The sequence below is a fragment of the Bufo gargarizans genome, chromosome 5, assembly GCF_014858855.1.
Source record: "Bufo gargarizans isolate SCDJY-AF-19 chromosome 5, ASM1485885v1, whole genome shotgun sequence".
Lineage (NCBI taxonomy): Eukaryota > Metazoa > Chordata > Amphibia > Anura > Bufonidae > Bufo > Bufo gargarizans.
Genome location: NC_058084.1, coordinates 405,449,732 through 405,471,653, shown reverse-complemented (window position 1 = coordinate 405,471,653; position 21,922 = coordinate 405,449,732). Strand labels below are relative to the sequence as shown.

The 21,922-nt window shown below is 40.9% G+C and overlaps 1 protein-coding gene across 3 annotated transcripts in view; it reads right to left on the bottom strand.

Annotated features, from left to right (window-relative positions):
- Positions 1-15,322: 15,322 nt before the first annotated feature.
- NUB1 (negative regulator of ubiquitin like proteins 1) overlaps positions 15,323-21,922 on the bottom strand; it is a 98,758-nt gene continuing 92,158 nt past the window's right edge. For all 3 annotated transcript variants that reach the window (XM_044294458.1, XM_044294459.1, XM_044294457.1), the window contains exons 14-15: positions 17,947-18,121; positions 15,323-16,845 (exon numbers count right to left, since the gene is read on the bottom strand). In XM_044294458.1, coding sequence (XP_044150393.1) covers positions 16,691-16,845; positions 17,947-18,121 — 330 coding nt within the window. In that variant the 3' untranslated portion in view covers positions 15,323-16,690. The remainder of the gene's footprint in view (positions 16,846-17,946; positions 18,122-21,922) is intronic.

The window sequence follows — 21,922 nt, the reverse complement described above, 5'->3', positions numbered from 1 at the left end:
AGCTTCTTTTTACACACAGCACAACCCTTATCTTTAGATCTGGAGACCTTTCTAGAAGACTCCTTAGATACCTAAATATAGAAGATGACCCCCATGAGTAACATGCAGCAGAAATATCAGGGTACAACCCCTCTTACCCCACCGTGGTACTGGCATATCATTGCCGGATTCAGCGCGCTGAGTCTGCTCCATACTCAAACAGCAGTATCAGCCAGAATGGAGGAACTGCCAGCTTCTTCCAGACCAGCATGGCAGTGAGCTGGCTGGGCTATTAAAGTGTAAAATAAAAAATAAATAAAAATCATACTTGCCTCATCCATTTGATCGCTAAGAGCTGGCCGCTGCCATTTTTATTAAAGATCCAGCACAAAATCTTGTGCGGCCAGTGATGACATCAGCACGTTGGACAGCGTGGTTACATCATACATCACCGAGCACAGAATTTTGCGCAGGATCTTTAATCAAGATGGCTTCAGATGGCGCTTCGCGCTCAAATGAATGAGGTAAGTTTTTTTATGCTATTTCAGGGAAAATCGATTCACTACCACAAAGCACAAGGAAATTCAGCTTTGCGGCGAATCAAATTTTTCACTGGATTCGCTCAACACTAAATACAGCCATTAAAAAGGAATACATGGCCCCAAAATGGATGCACACACTGATGCAAAATGACCATGAAAAACTGACAGTATGTTTTTTTCACGGTTGTCTAAATGTGGTCTTTCATACATATGGCCATAGTACAGTCCATACGTCATGTATTATGAGTTAACGACAGGACTGGATCTCTCTCTATGACATCTGAAAAGCCTTTACAAAAAACAAGCTTTGGGAAAACCTTTCCTGGTATAACAGGCACTGGACTAACATCTTTTCATATAGCTCAATTGAATAGATTTTGTTCTAAGTAATGGATGATGCCCCTAAAGAGTAGACATTTAGATAAGAAAAAGGAATATAACAGCCAAACGCAAGAACATTTATTGAGATGCTCCAAAAGTTATCCCAATGTAAAGAGGGACAATGAGAAACAGATGCATACAATCTACATTTTTACAGTTGCTGGCTCAGTCATCACTATTTACACAATGCTAAAATTGTATGTTAAAATTCAGTGCAATTTCAGGGCCTGCTGCTCCAGGGTGGGAGAATAATGTATATTTACATACAGATCATCCATGTTGGTGGTCTCTATAAAGACTCGACATGTGGGATTCATCTTTAGAGAGTCATGTATCAATACCACTGTATGGACCAGCTTGGAGGGAGTCAAGATATTGTTCAGTGACAGCCCCCAAACGTTAGTGGATACAGAGGTATAATAAATTATCCTAGGACAGCAAATATAGAACCTCAATAAGATCAGCAATATCAGCAGAGCTAGATTGTAAGAATGTCTGTAAAACACAAAGCCAATATGCATATTAAACAGAGAGGATGTGGTCTGGTGATCTTCTACCGAGATCTGTCACAGTTTCTCTCTCGCTATACACATATATATATACATACATATATTTGCATCATTGCATAAAATGAGTACAGTATATTTCATTCAATGTGTTTCCAAGAGTCAAATGGATAATAAAGATAATTCAAAGAATGAGTACCACCATATTGTGCTCTGCCTCTTTCTGCTAATACTGATGCTAAGGCATTTGTAGTAATAAAGCAAATTGGAAGCAGGGGTCTTGTGCATTTGTATAGGCATCAGATCAAAAATACTATTTTAAAGGATTATCCCATGAATTATAAAAAATAAATAAAAATATCTGGAATTACCATTATTGGCACTATGTTAATTGCTATAAAAATGCTGATCTCCAGTGTGATTTAGCATCTTTACTCACCTCTCTGCAGCTCTTTGTTTCTTTACTTTGTGTGGGCAGGCAGCATGTGGCAGTCAAGCACCTGCATCTCCCAGGAGTGCTTTGCAGTTAGCTCTTGTTAAGCCCTTCCTCCCCAGCATAGAAAATAGTCCCTTACATATACAGTTTAGTACAATGGGAGTAGACTGTACTGCTGCTTAGGAGTCTTCATACCATACCACTATATGATGGATAGATACAGCCATATACCTTTACACGGTGGTACTTTACACCAGACAGTCCAAACTTGTAAAATAGCAGAAAGAAATCCGTGGCACTCACCTTCCAGTAAAACACGACTTAATTGAGAAGCCGGTGCTTGTGCATGTGGACTAACAGAAGGGAATGGCCGTGTGGTGCTTCTCCGCTTCTCAATAAAGTCGAGTTTTACAGGATGATGAGTGCCACGGATTTCATTTTACAAGTCCCTTACATATAGCCCCAGCGATTTCACAAAAAAATACCACAATAATATGCAATGCCATCAATCCACTGTCTAGAGAGAGATACAGCTATATATCCTTATTGATTTAGAAGTAGGGATGAAAAGATACTATGCTGGTCAGTCCACCAGTGAATGCAGGAGGTGGACCCGAATTTTGGCCACATAATAAACAGCAGGGGGTGCTACCAGAGAGAAAAATATTACGTTTATAAAAATCTTAACATTTTTTTTTATTGCATTCATATTTTAACCACTTCCAGACCGGGCCATTTATCCCCTTCCTGACCAGGCCTAATTTTGCAAATCTGACATATCTCACTTTATGTGGTAATAACTTTGAAACGCTTTTACTTATCCAAGTCATTCAGAGACTGTTTTCTTGTGACACATTGTACTTCATGTTAATGGTAAATTTGAGTCAATATGTTTTACCTTTATTTATTTAAAAAAATCCAAACATTAACGAGAATTTTTAAAAATTCACAGTTTTAAAGTTTTAAAACAGATAGTGATGGCTCATAAAATATTTATTAAGGCCTCATGCACACGGATGTGTTCCGCGGCCGAGAGCGGACCGTGGAAACCCGGCCGGGATTCCTCCTGACAGTATGAGCGCACGGCGTCATTGGTTGCTGGTTACAGTAATACACCAGTATAGTGTATTACAAGAAAATGGTGCTTTAGGCCCAAACTTTATTTTTCACAAAAGATAACAGGAGAATTTGCTACCCACTTTCTCCTGAATACTGTAACACCCCAACTGTGATCGTAAACTGTTATTTGGGGATACGCCAGGGCTCAGAAGGGAGGGAGCAGCATTTGGATTTTCTAACATGGAATTTTCTGTCAGGGTGTTTAAGAGCGATAATATTTTTTATTTTTCGTTGAATGAGCTGCGTGAGGGCTTATTTTGTGCGGGACAAGCTGTAGTTTTTATTGGCACCATTTTGGGGTACATTTGGCTTTCTGGTTGCTTTTTATCTCATTTTTTGTGAGGCGAAGTCACCAAAAAAAAATGGTGTCATTTCAATTTTTTTATACCGTTCACCTGATGGGATAGATCAAGTGATATTTATATATATTAAGTCATTACGCATGCAACAATACCAAATATGTAGTTTTTTTTAAATTATTTTTACATTTTACACAATAAAAACATTTTTAGAAAAAAAATCATGTTTTGGTGTTGGCATTTTCTTAGAGCCATATTTTTTTATTTTTCTGACTATAGTCTCGTGTGAGGGCTTGTTTCTTTTGCGGGACAAGGTGACGTTATTATTGCAACCATTTTGGGGTACATACAGCTTTTTGAATGATTGATATTATGTTTTTGGTGAGGTGACAAAAAAAAAAGCATAGCTTTGGCATAATTTGTATTAGTTTTTTTACAGTGTTCACTTGATGGGGTAGATCATGTGATATTTTTGTAGAGCCAATTGTTACGGACGCGGCGATACCAAATATGTCTATTTTTTAAAAATTACGTTTCACACAATAAGAGCATTTTTAGAAAAAAAAAATAATCACGTTTTTGTGTTGCAATTTCCTTAGAGCCATATTTTATTTATTTTTCTGGCTATGATCTTGTGTGGGGCTCATTTTTTGTGGGATGAGGTGATGTTTATATTGCTACCAAACTGATGGAGTAACTCATATGATATTATTATAGAGCTGGTAATTTTTTAAATAATGGATTTGGGGGGAAAGTTTATTTTTTTAAATGTGAAACTTTTTTTTTTAAACACAATTTTTTTTATTTATTTTACACTTTGTGTCCACCATAAGTTCATACAAGACCTCTGGGGACAATTAACTTCATATTTTTTTTTTTACTATTGATTTCTCCTGGTATACTGTGCTGTACAGCCTCAGTGTAGGGCTGAACGAGGTCTATGGAAGACCCGTCAGCTCCTGCACTCAGCATAGCGATTCCTGATCTGTATACACAGTGCTCGTTGAGCGCTGTGTATACAGCGATCTAGAAAGCAGGGACATACAGGAATGGTCCCTGCCTTCTCTCTGGGGTGCCCTGCTGTCACTGACAGCAGGTCCCCCGCTCGGCAGCTGTATGATTAGCGTGCAGCTGCCATCTCTGAAAGGGCGTTCCAGAACGTCCATTTAGAGATAAACCGACCGCCCAAGGACATTTATAGTCAATGGGCAGTCGGGAAGTGGTTAATAACACCTCATTTGTAATGTCCTATTCATTGCATTGTAAAATATTTAATGGGATAACCCCTTTAACCCCTTAAGGACACATGACGTACCGGTACGGCATGTTTCCCGAGTCCTTAAGGACACATGACGTACCGGTACGTCATGGCTTTAAATAGCGATGCCGGCGCCGCGGGGGTTAATCGGAACGGGATGCCGGCTGAAATCATTCAGCCGGCATCCTGTAACAATGCAGGGGGGGGTCATTTGACCCCCCCGCATCGACGATCGCAGAAAACCGCAGGTCAATTCAGACCTGCGGTTTGCTGCGCATTTTGCAGTTTCTGATCCCCGCGGTCCCTGACCGCGGGGATCAGAAACTTTAGAGTGCCTAAAATCAATATAGTACACCCCCCCCTGCACCCCTGCATGATTTGATGGTGGCGGGTGGTGCAGGGGGGGTGTCGCAGGCGGTGGGGGCGTTGCGGGAGGCGGGCGGTGCGGCAGGTGGGATCGCGATCCCCCGCCCGCCTCCTATTGCGTAATCGTTTGTGTACAGTGGATATACCAGGGTGCCAGCACATTGCTGGCACCCTGGTATAAACGGCTGACATCGTTGATGCGATGTCAGCCGTTTAACCCTTTCCATACAGCGGTCCGTACGGACCGCTGTATGGAAAAGGTTAACAGTAAGAGGGAGCTCCCTCCCTCTCCGATCGGGGGGCTGCTGTGCCTTTGCAGCCCCCCGATGGAGAGGGAGAGAGCCCCCAGAGAGCCCCCCGAAGCCCCGTCCTCACCCTTCCCCGTCTGCGAAGTTCTGACCATAACTGAGCAGACGGGGAAGGTTCCCATGGCAACAGGACGCCTGCTCAGGCGTCCTGCTGTCAATGGTGCTGAACAGATCTGTGCTGAAAGCATAGATCTGTTCAGTGTAAGTAAAATACAGTACAGAAACCTATAGGGGTTCTGTACTGTATTTTACAGACATCAGACCCACTGGATCTTCAAGAACCAAGTGGGTCTGGGTCAAAAAATAAAAAGAATAAGTGAAAAAAGTTAAGATAAAAAAAAAACATTTATCACTGAATAAAAATTAAAAAAATAAAATAAACTACACATATTAGGTATCGCCGCGTCCGTAACGACCTGATCTATAAAACGGCCATGTTACTTTCCCCGCACAGTGAACGCCATAAAAATAAAAAAATAAAAACTATGAGAAAATTGAAATTTTGCCCACCTTACTTCCCAAAAAAGGTAATAAAAGTGATCAAAAAAGTCGCATGTACACCAAAATAGTACCAATCAAACCGTCATCTCATCCCGCAAAAAATGAGACCCTACTCAAGATAATCGCCCAAAAACTGAAAAAACTATGGCTCTTAGACTATGAAAACACTAAAACATCATTTTTTTTGTTTCAAAAATAAAATCATTGTGTAAAACCTACATAAATAAAAATAAAGTATACATATTAGGTATTGCCGCGTCCGTATCGACCGGCTCTATATAAATATCACATGACCTAACCCCTCAGGTGACCACCGTAAAAAAAAAAAAAAAAACGGTGTAAAAAAAGCTATTTTTTGCCATCTTACGTCACAAAAAGTGTAATAGCAAGCGATCAAAAAGTCATATGCACCCCAAAATAGTGCCAATCAAACTGTCATCTCATCCCGCAAAAAATTAGACCCTACTCAAGATAATCGCCCAAAAACTGAAAAAACTATGGCTCTCAGACTATGGAGACACTAAACAATTTTTTGGTTTTAAAAATGAAGTTATTGTATAAAACTTACATAAATAAAAAAAAATTGTATACATATTAGGTATCCCTGCGTCCGTGACAACCTGCTCTATAAAATTACCACATGATCTAACCTGTCAGATGAATGTTGTAAATAACAAAAAAAAAAACGTGCCAAAAAAGCTATTTCTTGTTACCTTGCCGCACAAAAAGTGTAATATAGAGCAACCAAAAATCATATCTACCCTGAACTAGTACCAACAATACTGCCACCCTATTCCGTACTTTCTAAAATGGGGTCACTTTTTTGGAGTTTCTACTCTAGGGGTGCATCAGGGGGGCTTCAAATGGGACATGGTGTCAAAAAACCAGTCCAGCAAAATCTGCCTTCCAAAAACCGTATGGCATTCCTTTCCTTCTGCGCCCTGCCATGTGCCCGTACAGCAGTTTACGACCACATATGGGGTGTTTCTGTAAACTACAGAATCAGGGCCATAAATAATGAGTTTCGTTTGGCTGTTAACCCTTGCTTTGTAACTGGAAAAAAAATATTAAAATGGAAAATCTGCCAAAAAAGTGAAATTTTGAAATTGTATCTCTATTTTCCATTAAATCTTGTGCAACACCTAAAGGGTTAACAAAGTTTGTAAAATCAGTTTTGAATACCTTGAGGGGTGTAGTTTCTTAGATGGGGTCACTTTTATGGAGTTTCTACTCTAGGGGTGCATCAGGGGGGCTTCAAATGGGACATGGTGTCAAAAAAAACAGTCCAGCAAAATCTGGCTTCCAAAAACCATACGGCGCACCTTTCACTCTACGCCCCGCTGTGTGGCCGTACAGTAGTTTACGGCCACATATGGGGTGTTTCTGTAAACGGCAGAGTCAGGGCAATAAAGATACAGTCTTGTTTGGCTGTTAACCCTTGCTTTGTTAGTGGAAAAAATGGGTTAAAATGGAAAATTAGGCAAAAAAATGAAATTCTCAAATTTCATCCCCATTTGCCAATAACTCTTGTGCAACACCTAAAGGGTTAACGAAGTTTGTAAAATCAGTTTTGAATACCTTGAGGGGTGTAGTTTCTTAGATGGGGTCACTTTTATGGAGTTTCTACTCTAGGGGTGCATCAGGGGGCTTCAAATGGGACATGGTGTCAAAAAAACTGTCCAGCAAAATCTGGCTTCCAAAAACCAAACGGCGCACCTTTCACTCTACGCCCCGCTGTGTGGCCGTACAGTAGTTTACGGCCACATATGGGGTGTTTCTGTAAACGGCAGAGTCAGGGCAATAAAGATACAGTCTTGTTTGGCTGTTAACCCTTGCTTTGTTAGTGGAAAAAATGGGTTAAAATGGAAAATTAGGCAAAAAAATGAAATTCTCAAATTTCATCCCCATTTGCCAATAACTCTTGTGCAACACCTAAAGGGTTAACGAAGTTTGTAAAATCAGTTTTGAATACCTTGAGGGGTGTAGTTTCTTAGATGGGGTCACTTTTATGGAGTTTCTACTCTAGGGGTGCATCAGGGGGCTTCAAATGGGACATGGTGTCAAAAAAACTGTCCAGCAAAATCTGGCTTCCAAAAACCAAACGGCGCACCTTTCACTCTACGCCCCGCTGTGTGGCCGTACAGTAGTTTACGGCCACATATGGGGTGTTTCTGTAAACGGCAGAGTCAGGGCAATAAAGATACAGTCTTGTTTGGCTGTTAACCCTTGCTTTGTTAGTGGAAAAAATGGGTTAAAATGGAAAATTAGGCAAAAAAATGAAATTCTCAAATTTCATCCCCATTTGCCAATAACTCTTGTGCAACACCTAAAGGGTTAACGGAGTTTGTAAAATCAGTTTTGAATACCTTGAGGGGTGTAGTTTATAGAATGGGGTCATTTTTGGGCGGTTTCTATTATGTAAGCCTCGCAAAGTGACTTCAGAGCTGTAGTGGTCCCTAAAAATTGGGTTTTTGTAAATTTCAGAAAAATGTCAAGATTTGCTTCTAAACTTCTAAGCCTTGTAACATCCCCAAAAAATAAAATATCATTCCCAAAATAATTCAAACATGAAGTAGACATATGGGGAATGTTAAGTCATCACAATTTTTGGGGGTATTACTATGTATTACAGAAGTAGAGAAACTGAAACTTTGAAATTTGCAAATTTTTCCAAATTTTTGGTAAATTAGGTATTTTATTATGCAAAAAAATTAATTTTTTTGACTTTATTTTACCAGTGTCATGAAGTACAATATGTGACGAAAAAACAATCTCAGAATGGCCTGTATAAGTAAAAGCGTTTTAAAGTTATCAGCACTTAAAGTGACACTGGTCAGATTTGCAAAAAATGGCCTGGTCCTTAAGGTGAAAATGAGCCTGGTCCTTAAGGGGTTAAGTTAAAATATATTACAAAAAGAAGACACCTAGTTTAAAAAATAATAGTTCATCTCTTAATGATGTGCATAGCCCTCTGCTTATTTAGCCTGCACATTCATCAATACTACTGCAGGCACTGATGGAGCGGCTGCTGTTGTGTAGGAATATGGAGCGTTCTACCTAAAATAAAATCAGACATAATTCCATTCTTTTCTACTGTTAAAGTATGTCTCCTTTGTAAAAAAAATAAACATCTTGAGCAGTACCTCTGTGAATGCGTCACATTATGTAATTAAAGGCAGTCTTACCTGAAAAATCTTTGTCAAATACACAAGCAGCAAACTGCAAAGCACTAGAAATGGGTCTGCATTAAATTGAGCCCACATAATGTTTTTGTCCCACGTTTAATATATACATCAGGCAGCAAGGATGCAAAAATGTAGAACATTACGCTTTTCCATCTTGCAGAGTGCAGCAAAAAATACACGTTAAGCATTTTTTTTTTTTTTGCAAATGGAACCCTATGGTGACAAATTCCCCTGACAAATATGGAAGCCGTGGGAGGCATCTGTTTATTGTAGACGTTATGTATATGTGTTAAATGTGGAACAAAAACTTAATGTGAACACAGCCTAAAGGTGGTTTTACACTTCAGCGCTGATGGATGAGAATACACCCTTTGGCGCTTGTTGGCAGAGGCCTGATTACACAGGCTGATGCAAACTGAATGGGGAAGGAACAATTGTGGTAACAATCGTTCCTCCTTCATTCTGTTCAATTCATTATTGGCAGCACATCCCAGATTACACATCCTGATGAAAGATACCCATCAGCTGATGAATGAGCAGTTGCTCGTTCATCGGCTAATCGCTTATACGAGCCAAATATCAGAAACTAGTGTTCCAATTAATGCTTGTTCCCAATAATTGGCCCAAAAATCATCCAATCTAATAGGGTCTTTACCTATAATAAGTGGTGCCATAGTGATAAATACATATACCCTGGACAAATGGGAAAAATGGGATAGGAAAAGAGAGAGAAACTAGCACTGTCCCTAAGTGCGCTAAAAATTACAGACCACCTGCCTTGAGAAAGGCCGCCCTATCCTGGAGTCTCTCCTTATTGCTCTTCAGTGATTCAGGTATCTGAGAGTCCTTTTAATCTCCCTCTATGGTGAATTGGATGGTGTGTGTAGCCTGCAAGTGAATGAAGTTAACAACAGCAGAGGTTTGTAAATGGATAAAAGGAGGTATACTTTATGATGGTGAAACCTACACCATCATTACTCAGTAGCCTCCAAAGTGACGTGTAAGAAACTGTAGAAGTGGAGAATTCAAGGAATGGTGACTATTAATACTTTTTTTTTTATTTCAAAGAGACGTTTTTAACACTGCATTGTGCTTCATAAATACTGGCTGTGAAGCCAACAGTTTAGTGACTGTTTTATTAGCCTCTTCTGCAAAGTCTCTCCGCATTCAACTATCTTCATTGTAGATCAATAGAAATTACGGTAATCGATAAAACAAGCATATTAATATACTAATATTAATCATACTTTAGTTTACACTTGATTTTACTATTAAACAAAGATTTCCGCTGTAGACAGCTGTATCCTAACTGCTGGTTAGAATGCCATAAAATCTGAACTTGTGAACACATTTCTGCCTTATGACCTTTAAAGGGTCTGTACACATGCTGTCCTTCAGATTTACTGATCCTAAGAACTAAAATAAAAAAACAACTTTGCAAATGGTCTCCTTTAAACATATTATACGATTTAGTGTATACAGCTCCAGTGCAGGTCAATGTGTCTCTACAGGTACAGACTGTAAACAAACCCTGTCTGTGGTCTGATCCTGCAGGCATGAGTAAGGCTGAGTTCACACGGGCGAGATTTCCACACGGGTGCAATGCAGGAGGTGAACGCATTGCACCCGCACTGAATCTGGACCCATTCATTTCTATGGGGTTGTGCACATGAGCTGTGATTTTCACGCATCACTTATGCGTTGTGTGAAAATCGCAGCATGCTCTATATTGTGCGTTTATCACACAACGCAGGCCCCATAGAAGTGAATGGGGCTGAGTGAAAATCGCAAGCATCCGCAAGCAAGTGCGGATGCGGGGCGATTTTCACGCATGGTTGCTAGGTGACAGTCTATTCACTGTATTATTTTCCCTTATAACATGGTTATAAGGGAAAATAATAGCATTCTGAATACAGAATGCTTAGTAGGTGGTCAATTGAGGGTTAAAAAAAATAAAAAAATGTATTCACCTTCTCCTCTTGATCGCGTAGTTCCTGGTCTCTTCTTTACTGGACCATGTGATTGGAGCATGTGATCTGACGTCACCACAGGTCCTTTAGCTGGTAGTTCATCATTAAAGAAGTAAAGAAGAGACCGGGAACTACGCGATCAAGAGGAGAAGGTGAGTTAATTTTTTTTAACCCTCAATCAATTGACCACCTACTAAGCATTCTGTATTCAGAATGCTATTATTTTCCCTTATAACCATGTTATAAGGGAAAATAATAACATCTACACAACACCGAACCCAAACCTTAACTTCTGTGAAGAAGTTCAGGTCTGGGTACCAAAGTCGGTTTTTTATCACGCGCGTGCAAAACACATTGCACCCACGCGAGAAAAACTGAACATCGGAATGCAATCGCAGTCAAAACTGACTGCAATTGCGTACCTAATCACGCGGGACCTAATCCGGACACGCCCGTGTGAACCCAGCCTAAGGCTGCTTTCACACAAGCGAGTTCCACGCACTGAACTCGCAGCATGTGTCTGCTATGTAACCCTTAGAGTTCTGGAATGTATTGAGTAACACTGACAGTATTATGTCAGTGTTATACATTACATTCCAGAACTGTAAGGGTTACATAGCATCATAAATCAATATAATGCTATCTGACCCCATCAGTGCTAGGGAGGTCAGGAGGTCAAGGTGTTGAACTGGCTTGTGTGAAAGCAGCCTTAAAGAGTTACTGCGGTTTCATTTTTAATTTTGCTAATGTGTAGGGACAGTGACAGGGAACATTTTTGTAATATACTTTATTTAGGGAAAACGTTTATTTGTGGTAGAAAACTGGGGCTGAAATGTCCCTTAGCAGCGCTCTCTCAAATGAGCGTTACTAAGGGACATCCGTTTTGTATCAGCATAGGAGAGACGGGCTGTGCGGGAGCTGCGGGCCTCTGCCTGCCCTGCTGCTCCCTCACAGCCTTGTGGAGAAAAAGAGTTTTAGGTGTTTATAAAGTAAATATATATTCCCTCTTTTTATAAAATATGAACTTGTACACAATATGTATATGCTCGCTGACCAGTGCAGTCATTGAGCTTTCCCCTGCACTCCCGGCGTGCTGACTAATGAAGCAGCCGGAGCGATGCCTGACCGAACGGTAAGCACCCACTACAGGCAGTGCAGGGAGGCAGGAGGGGAACGACAGTTATGTACCTATATACACTGTATAGCAGCTTCCCCTTGCCTCCCTGTAGTGAGCGCTTACCGCTTAGTCAGGAATCACTCCCCGCAGCTGGTTCATTAGTCAGCACGCCAGGAGTGCAGTGGCAAAGCTCACTGACAGCACTGATCAGTGAGCATATTCAATAGTGTACAATTTCAGATTATATATAAAAAATAAAAAAAAGGGAATGTATATATACTTTTTAAACAGAAAAGGGTGGTCCTGAGCCCACCAGGCTGTGAGGGAGCAGGGCAGAGGCCCGCAGCTCCCGAACAGCCCATCTCTCCTATGCTGATAGAAGACGGATGTCCCTTAGTAACGCTCGTTTGAAAGAGCGCTGCTAAGGGACATTTCAGCCGCAGATTTCTACAACAAATAAACATTTTCCCTAAATAAAGTATATTACAAAAATGTTTCCTACACATTAGCAAAACAAAAAAGAAACGGCAGTTACACTTTAAGCATCCATTCACACGTCCGTATGTGTTTTGCGGATCCACAGAACACGGACACCGGCAATGTGCGTTTTGCGGACTGCACATCGCCGGCACTTTCATAGAAAATGCCTTTTCTTGTCCGCAGACAAGAATAGGACATGTTCTATTTTTTTGCAGAACGGAAGTGCGGATGCGGACAGCACATTCCGGCCCCATTGAAAATGAATGGGTCCGCACCTGTTCCGCAAAATTGCGGAGCGGATGCGGACCCATTTTGCGGACGTGTCAATGGCCCCTAATGTGGGTTCACAAGTAGCAGATTCACAGCAAATTTGCTGTCATGGATTTTTGTGCGGCAAATCTGCAGCATTGTATAGTACTCGTAAAGTGGATGACATTTTAAGAAACTTCCACCACTCACTGCAAAAATAAAATAAAATCTGCAGCATTGTATAGTACTCGTAAAGTGGATGACATTTTAAGAAACTTCCACCACTCACTGCAAAAATAAAATAAAATCTGCAGAGTAAACTAACCAGTAGCAGTACCGTTACTCTCCCCATCTGCCTGTGGGTTATGACATGGCGGACGGAATTGAAGAGAATAAAACATGACTGCAGGATCAGTCTTTACACAGGACATAGCGACACGTGTCTGCACATGAGCTGTGTACAAAAATATATATTTTTTATGTAAACTGTAGGCAAAGTTGAATTATCTTACATATACCGAAGCAAAATTATTTATCAGAGATTTCAATTACTGAAAATGATAAGCAATTCAAAAAGACAGTGCAAACTGGTATGTCTAACTCAGTACATGAACTATACTATTGTAAGGCACTTATGTGATTTGTGTATGTTAAAAGGTGTGCTTCCAAACCAATTTGCACAATCTGACCCTCTTAAAGGCACTGTCAGAAGTTTTGACCATGCTAAACTGCTGATAGCACTAGGTAGGGTTTGGGGAGAGCAGTACAAACAGGTGAAGCTTTTAACATGAGGTATACAATTATTAAGTATAATGGTAAAACAAATGAAAAACGATATTGCTCAAATAAAGTCCTGGTGCGAACACGCACTTGCTTTAGCTTGTTGAGGCTATACATTTCCATAAAACTCTTGGAAAACTTTGTCAGGCTCTGCAAAGGAGAGAGAAATTTAATGGAAAAATAGACACATTTAGGTGGAACTCAATGGATTATTACAAGTCAATGAGGTCCGTAAGGTGCTGCTGGTGTCTGTGATGTGACAGCGTTTTGCCTTATGTTTATAATTTCTGCGTCATACACCGCCCCTGAGGCCCTCGACTAGGTAACGTCATGTTCAAGTACTGGCTGGAGCTTTAGACAACCCCTGTTTGTAAAACAGTGTCTCTCCGGACGGAAGACCTGTCCTGTTCTGCATTAAGCCTCATGCACACTTCCGTGAAACACGGAACGTGTGATACCGGCCTGGATTTCTTCTGAGTACTGGAGCGCACAGCGTCATTGGTTGCTATGACGCCGTGCGCTTCCTGCTGCCGCCGCAGTACAGTGATACACTGGTATGATCTATGCCAGTGTATTGCTGTACTGCGGCGGCAGCAGGAACCGCACAGCGTCATAGCAACCAATGACGCCGTGCGCTCCTGCACTCAGAACAAATCCAGGTCAGTGTTTCACGGACTTGTGCATGAGGCTTTACTCAAACAACCAATTGATTTGAATGAGTACTGTGTAATGCTTTATTTTTCCTTTGTTGGTGCAGTAGGGAAGTTAAACACTTAGGCTACCTGCACAGGTTGCTGATTGTGCACGGTTTTCCCACACGAGAATCCGCGGAAAAACTGTGCAAAATCCGCAACCTGTGTAGGTAGCTGAAGCGTTTAAAACCACATCATAATACAGTACCAGCAAAGTGGATGAGATCAGACAAATCTAATTTACATTTATTCATAGAAAGCATATACCCTTAAAACATAACTTTTAATAAATTACTAATATAAAAAATACCCACATAGAGCTGATATTAAATACCCAAAAATATTGCTGCTGAAAATACACAGAGGTGAGGGCAGGGGAAATAATAGTTAGACCAGGGTCTGGGTATCGGGAGATTCTGTCCCTGATTAGGCCTAGGTTCGGGGACAGAGGGCACCTACCATCTGGGTGTTCCTCAGGGCTGAGCCAGAAGATAAGAATTAATCAGGGACAGAATCTCCCTATACCCGGACCCTGGTCTAACTATTATTTCCCCTGCCCTCACCTCTATCTGTATATCTTCAGCAGCAATATTTTGGGGTATTTAATATCAGCTCTATGTGGGCATTTTTTATATTAGTAATTTATTAAAAGTTATGTTTTAAGTGTATATGCTTTCTATGAATTTATGTTGGCTTTGCATTAACTGGTTCAATATATCTAATGCTATTAATTATAAATCTAATGTACACTTTGCTTTTTTTTCTTCCATGAGGAAATTGACCTGCCGTGCGGATTTTGAAAACATGTCAATAGTTTGAGAGTGAGATCTGCAGCAAAATCCACAAGTAACTTGTGCGGATTTTGATGTGTATTTGGTGCGGAAACGCACAAAAATCCACTTGGAAATTGGTGTGGAATTTCTGCAAGACTACATGCACCCATGTGCAGGTAGAATAAAGGCGCCTTCACATGCGGTAGATTTTGCTGTAGAAAATCAGTTTCATTCACCTTAATAAAGCTTGTAAAAATCCATGTGCTCACCACAAAAAAGACATGATTCGAATGAATGTAACCGATTTTCAGTCTCATAAATATTCTGCAAGTAAATCTGCCATGTAGGGTGCTTTCACATGTGGCACTTTTTTTTCCAGAAATTTCTGCAACTGAAAATCAATTCCATTCATTTGAATAGGGCTATGAGCTTACCACCAAAACATTCCCAATCAGAAGAATGGAACTGATCTCCAGTTGCAGAAAGTCTGCAGTGTGTGAAGGTGCCCTTTCTGCCAAGTTTCTTCAAACATTACAGCTGAGTGCTGGGGGTTCCAGAACTCGGGCACTTTAACATCTGCTTATTGTCAAAAAGTCCTTCTCCAGGTACGCGATATATTCTCCAATATGTGATATATTTGGAAATCTTTACATGGTTGATTAAAGAGGTTGTCCAGCCTTGTAGCCGGCAGCAGGACCGCGAGAGATGACTGGTGTTAGGACCATAGGGATTGTTGGTTCCAAGGTCGGATAATTCCTTTAAATTGTCAAAATTCATATGTAAACTTTGCCAAATGCAGACCTGACTTTCTGAAGAAGTAACTATTTTAAATGATACTCAAAATGCCACTACAAAACCGTCAATTAACAATGGACTCATATTTAAAGGGAAAGAGTCTGGTAACTAAAAAAAAAACAAATGCAACTGCCACTAGCTGAGTACATTGTACAGAGTGATGAAGAATTTACCAAATTAATCTGTTCTCCACATGCCAAACGATATTGTACAGTAAAGGAAATAGCTTGAATTAGATAGTCTGTTACTAGAATTCCAATACTATTATCAGATATATTGTAGCAAGAAGGCTGCAGTCAGCATACATTGCATACAAATCCTTAGGGCAGCTGCTGGTGAAGGATTATATCAAAAGTGCTTGCTCACTGCATTGGATCATACTAAAATACTACATTGTGCTACAATATATGTGTAATGTGATCAGAGTGGTAGAATTGTTTCACTAGGATATGGTACCAATGTCAGATTAGAAGAACAGGCTACGGAGTATAATGGCCGCTGCCACTTCATTCAAGTGACTGACAGGAGTCACAACAGTTAGATAAGGAAGGATTTCTAGGGTCCACTCCACAATAAAAACAATTTTTATTCAGCAAAGTTAAGCTCCATGTCCATACACCTGGACACTGCTTATGCAATTCGACCCATACATAAGAGTCTTAATCATGGCTCGTTTTATTCTGGAATGGACAAGGAATCCTCCTTCCTTTACTGTGAGCCTGCATTACGTGTGAGCCTGCATTACAGTGCGTCCTGGAAATAGAGGGTGAGCTGGAGCATTTTCTGTCTTCACAAGGCCGGACACTGGTGTCTTTCATGACACAATCCCCTTAAATGAAAGCAGCATCAGCCACACATAAAAATCATCAAAATAAGGTGCCTTAAAAAGAATAACAATAGAAATGCTCCTAAGAAAACAAGTCGTCTTTTGAGTTTATACAAACACCACATATATCAGATCTTTTCAAGGTAAGAAAGATATTCAGCAAGAACGAGCCCTTCTTGCTCTAAGGTTAAATCCAGATAATCCTCTTCATGTTCAGGAATATCATCCAAAATTTCTTTAACTGGATCAATATCTGGCTCGTTATAAAATGACGTGCTTGTCCCTGAGAAACAAAAGGAAAAAAAGGTTCTATAGTAATTGTACAGAGATTATTTAAATCTGTGGTTGAGGCAAAGTAACTTTCAGCTGCGTTTCCTAACTAGGAGATGACTAAAGCAAAGGATGAAATGATAGGGATCAGGCTGGTCGATGGAACCTGTATTTATAAGGAAGATGCAGAATTTGTATATTTGTAAAGTAAAAACCAAATGTGAAGATAATGGTAAGGGTTGGAGTACCACGGACCAAGATCATAAAATTACTTTGGATTGTTCCGACAGTCCTGTAGATTTTATATGCAGCTAGCTCCCAGCTGATTGCCTTACTTTAAGGGTGCCTAAACTTTCAGATGGCTTTTCAGGATAAGCTGCCACATATGTATTTCAGGCCATTAAATGACTAGTATTATGCATTTTTAGCAGTTCCCTCATCTGCAGGCTTCTTCAGTTTTCCCCGAACTAGAGGGTGGAGATTGGATGCTGTTATGTATCCCAAAGACTGCACAGAGAGAAAGCAAGAGATCCTGCTCTCTGTCTCTGATTCACTCAGAATCACTACATAGGACATTATAAAGTACTGAGCTGCAGTGGTGTGAATAAAGCACTTGGAGTGAGATATAACACTTGCTATTAGCTGGTCTACTGCCTGTGTCTCTCACTGTAGCTCACTATGCCTCCCACCTCCCCTCTCCAAAGACCTTTATGGGCGGATGTAATGTGATTGTTTAGTCTGTCTTGGTCTGAGATCGATTTCAGCAGACAATTCATAGTGAATGTTAGTTTAGAAAAGGGCGGAAGAGGAAAATTGCTGGTAAGTGGAGAAAGGGTCAACTTTCTTATATTAGCCTGTACTACTGATGTATGCAAAGTTGTGTGGAAAGTTAGTGAACACTAAAAGCTCCTTAACCACAATGAAAAATCTTTGCCAGGTTTCCCTCTCTTCAATTATCCCATGCAGTAACGTCACATGCAATGTCTATTGACAAGTGCAGGGAAATAGTGGCACACCATGAAACACAGCTCACTCCATGCCTCTTGTGCAAACCTTCGTATCGGGCAATATATAGAACAATTCTCCATACAGCTTAGCTTTATAGTTACTACACCTGCAGATTCTGACGAGGATGCATGGGACTCCTTTGGCTTGTCCAGGTCTTGGAAAAGATGAGGAGGGAGCATTCCTTGGTGGTGAGCCAGAATCTGAGAAGCCAATTCAACATTACCCATGAAAAGCTGGAGGGCTGCCTTTGCTGCCTCAGGGGAAAACCCAATATACACCAGCTAGGAAGTAAAGAGATGTGGAGTTATATTATATTCATGTAACCGTACAGAAAAATCAAACCTATTCATCAGATAGTGATTCTGTACAGAGTAGAAATTATCAGGTTTAAAGATAACTACCGTACATAGAATAGTTTAACATAAATTATATAATTCAATTAAAGTGAGGGTTCAATGCCGAGACATAGCTTGAAAAAAAAAGGGACTGTGACACGTGTGTCTTCTGAATACCTTTTCTGATTTCTAAGTCTGAAGTTGGAAATGAATGTGTAATGCAGACAATAGTTATGTAGACCTTAAAGGGGTTCTCAAGGAATTAAGAAAATTAACATACTTAAATTTTACTTAATTATAAAAATATTCCCAAATATTTTCATTAGTTATAATGGCTTGTTTTTTATGGGGAGCAATCATTAGGAGAAATAAAATGGCCGCCATCCTATTAGTACAGACAAAACCTGTCCTAATCACACAGAAGGACAAGTTACTTCACAAGACTGAGCAGAAGAGCTGCCTCATCCTCCTTTCCTACTTGTCAGGGATTATGATCCTGAATACAACTGATAAGATCTTCAGCAGATTCTCTATGGAAATAGCGTTTATGAGGAGACATGAAGTAGAGAGAGGACTGACAGGACAGACTGTGATAATGTGGGGCTGTGGTAATGGAGACTGCATACAATTGCTGCTTCTCCTAGCCACGTCCCCAACCCTCCTCTCTGTACTTCATGTCTCCTCATGAACTCCAATCCTACAGAGATTCTGCTGAAGATCATATTAAACTGTATTCAGGACCATAATCCCAGACAAGCAGAGCATAGAGGAGGATGAGGCAACTCTTTAGCTCAGTGTTGTGAAATAACTTATTATTTATTTCCCCTGATGATTGCTCCCCAGACAAAACAAGCCACGCTAACTAATGAAATATATTTAGGAATATATTTATAATAAAGTAATATTTAAGTATTTTCACTAAATTTTATTTTCTTAATTCTTGGAGAACCCCTTTAAGGTATCATTTGCCTACAGAAGGGCTAGACTCTCTGGATTTTGCTTATGTGATACTTTTTGCTCAAGTGACAAGGTTTGAACTGTGAGTGTATTCTGGTTTACTCTCAATAGACCTAAAGGCAGGGGCGTCGCTAGGTTAAAATATTCGGGGCCTGGGCCCCGGATGTTTTGTCCCATGCCCCAAATGTCCTGCCTGCCTGCTAGATATAACTGTATTGCCGTACACAGAACGGCAATACAATTGAATCTTATACTGGAAAGAGGTGAAGGACCTGTGGTGACATCACAGGTCATGGGATCAGAAAAACAGGCTGTGATAGGATGACCTGGATGATGTCACCATCATGTGACCAGTGCAGGATTGGACCAGAGTGAAGAGGAGAAGGAGCCTAATGCTGATATCTGTACATGGGGAGAGGTAAGTTAAGGGAGAGGCAGATGCTGGGAGTTGTAGTTATTTAACTGGGATGTATGTTAGGGCTGAAGGGAGGGATGTTATTGACATGGAACTGTGTGCTTGAGGTGGCTGGGGGAGGTAGTGATGTTATTTACATGAGACTGTATGTTGAAAGGGGATGGTGGGGAGAATTATGTTTATGTACATGGGAATTAATGTTTAGGCTATGTTCACACTTGCGTTTGGGGATCCGCTTGTGAGATCCGTTTCAAGGCTCTCACAAGCAGCCCCAAATGCATCAGTTTAACCCCAATGCATTCTGAATGGATGCGGATCCATTCAGAATGCATTTGTTCGGCTCCGTACAGCCCTCCCATTCCGTTTTGGAGGCGGACCCCAAAATGCTGCACGCAGCGTTTTTGTGTCCGCATGGCCTTGCGGAGCCAAACGGATCCGTCCAGACTTACAATGCAAGTCAATGGGGATGGATCCCCTTGCATTGACACAAAATGGTGCAATTGTAAATGGATCCGTCCCCCATTGACTTTCAATGTAAGTCAGGACGGATCCGTATTGGGACTTCAAATGTAATACAAACGAATCGGTCCTGAACGGATGCATTTGTTTGTATTAATGAGGGCATTCTAGAAGGGAATTCCTATTGGTGGGACTATGAGGAGCACTATTACTATGGGGGGCAGTAATGTTTCTTCAGGATAGTATTTGGAGGTATTGGGGGGAGCAGGGGTGTAACTAAAGGCTCATGGGCCCCGGTGCAAGAGTTCAGCTTGGGCTCCCCTTCCCTCAGTGCTTTGTGAGTCTTCTTATGCGGCACAAGTGTCTTTGGGCCCCCTCAGGCTCCTGGGCCCGGTAGCGACTGCTAGCTCTGCACCCCCTATAGCTACACCCCTGGGGGGGGGGGGCACACCAAGCAGCAGGATAAGACTGTGGGGACACCAGTTGGGGGATAATGATAGAATGCGAGGAAGCTAAGATGTTTGTCTGTCACACTCTGCAGAGACGAGGCGGCTGAGAGAAGTGTCCAAGCCGAGTGGAGAAGATCTACAGAGAAGATGATGACAGAGAGGAGACGTCACCTGGAGGCCCTGGATGTGACAGGTAAGTGCTGCTGTATAGCAAGTACAGCAAAGTGTGTGTGTGTGGGGGGGCAACATATTTATTGGGGCTTGTGCCCCGGATCTTTTGAGACCCTAGCAACGCCCCTGCTTAAAGGTGTTCTCCGGGATGTAAAAAAAACTGATTACGTGTCCTCAGGACAGGTTATTAATATCAGATCAATGGGAATCAGACTACTGGCACCCCTGCTGATCAGCTGTTGGAAGGGGCTGTGGCGCTTAGGTGAGCACAGAGGCCTCTTTCTTGGTCTTCTAAGTTAAGTCCACTGGTCACATGGCCTGTGTCACATCGCCAAAGCTACAATATCAAGCTCAGCCAGTATACAATCTACATGCTTGGTACACTATGAAGAGGCTGCTGCAGCACTTGTCCAGGTACCATGGCTCTTTCAAACAGCTGATTGGCAGGGGTGCCGGGAGTCACCCCCTCAACGATATGATATTGATGACCTATCCTGAGGACAGATCATCAATATTTACGTCCCAGAAAACCCCTTTAAGATATTCATACATGTTTAGTAGCTGCATACTTGATTTGGATGGATTAGTTGAGAGGCTACACATAAGATCAACTGATCCTTTCAAAACTGTTGGGTTCGAACTATATATATATATATATATATATATATATATACACACACATAGAACAACACATAGTGCAACAGCGCTCTACAAACCAAATAAAGTACAAAGGTATATTATATTGCAAATGTTATGCTAATAAATTAGAGATGCTTAGAAAATACATTTTGTACAAAATTATTTGAGCCCGTCTGCCGCACGCCAAGGCGATCTCTATAAGACGGGTCCTAACACTAAACTCACCTGTTATGTGCCATAACACCGACCATGAAATTCAGGAAGTGTAGGTTCCACATGCATGCTGGGCCCCTTTTGGTTTATATCTGGTTGGTTTATACCATAGAGATATAAACCAAAAGGGGCCCAGCATGCATGTGGGACCTACACTTCCTGAATTTCATGGTCGGTATTATGGCACATATGAGTAGCCTCTCAACTAATCCATCCAAATCAAGTATGCAGCTATTAAAAATGCATAAATATCTTAAATGGGTTTTCTGGGACCTAAATATTGATGATCTGTCCTCAGGATAGGTCAGCAATATCATATCGTTGTTGTTCTATATGTATTTTCAGCCATAGAGACGTGCACCTATGTACTGGGATGTGCTGACCCCCCCCCTTCTTGTTTTGTGTGTGTATATATGTATATATACATATATATATATATATATA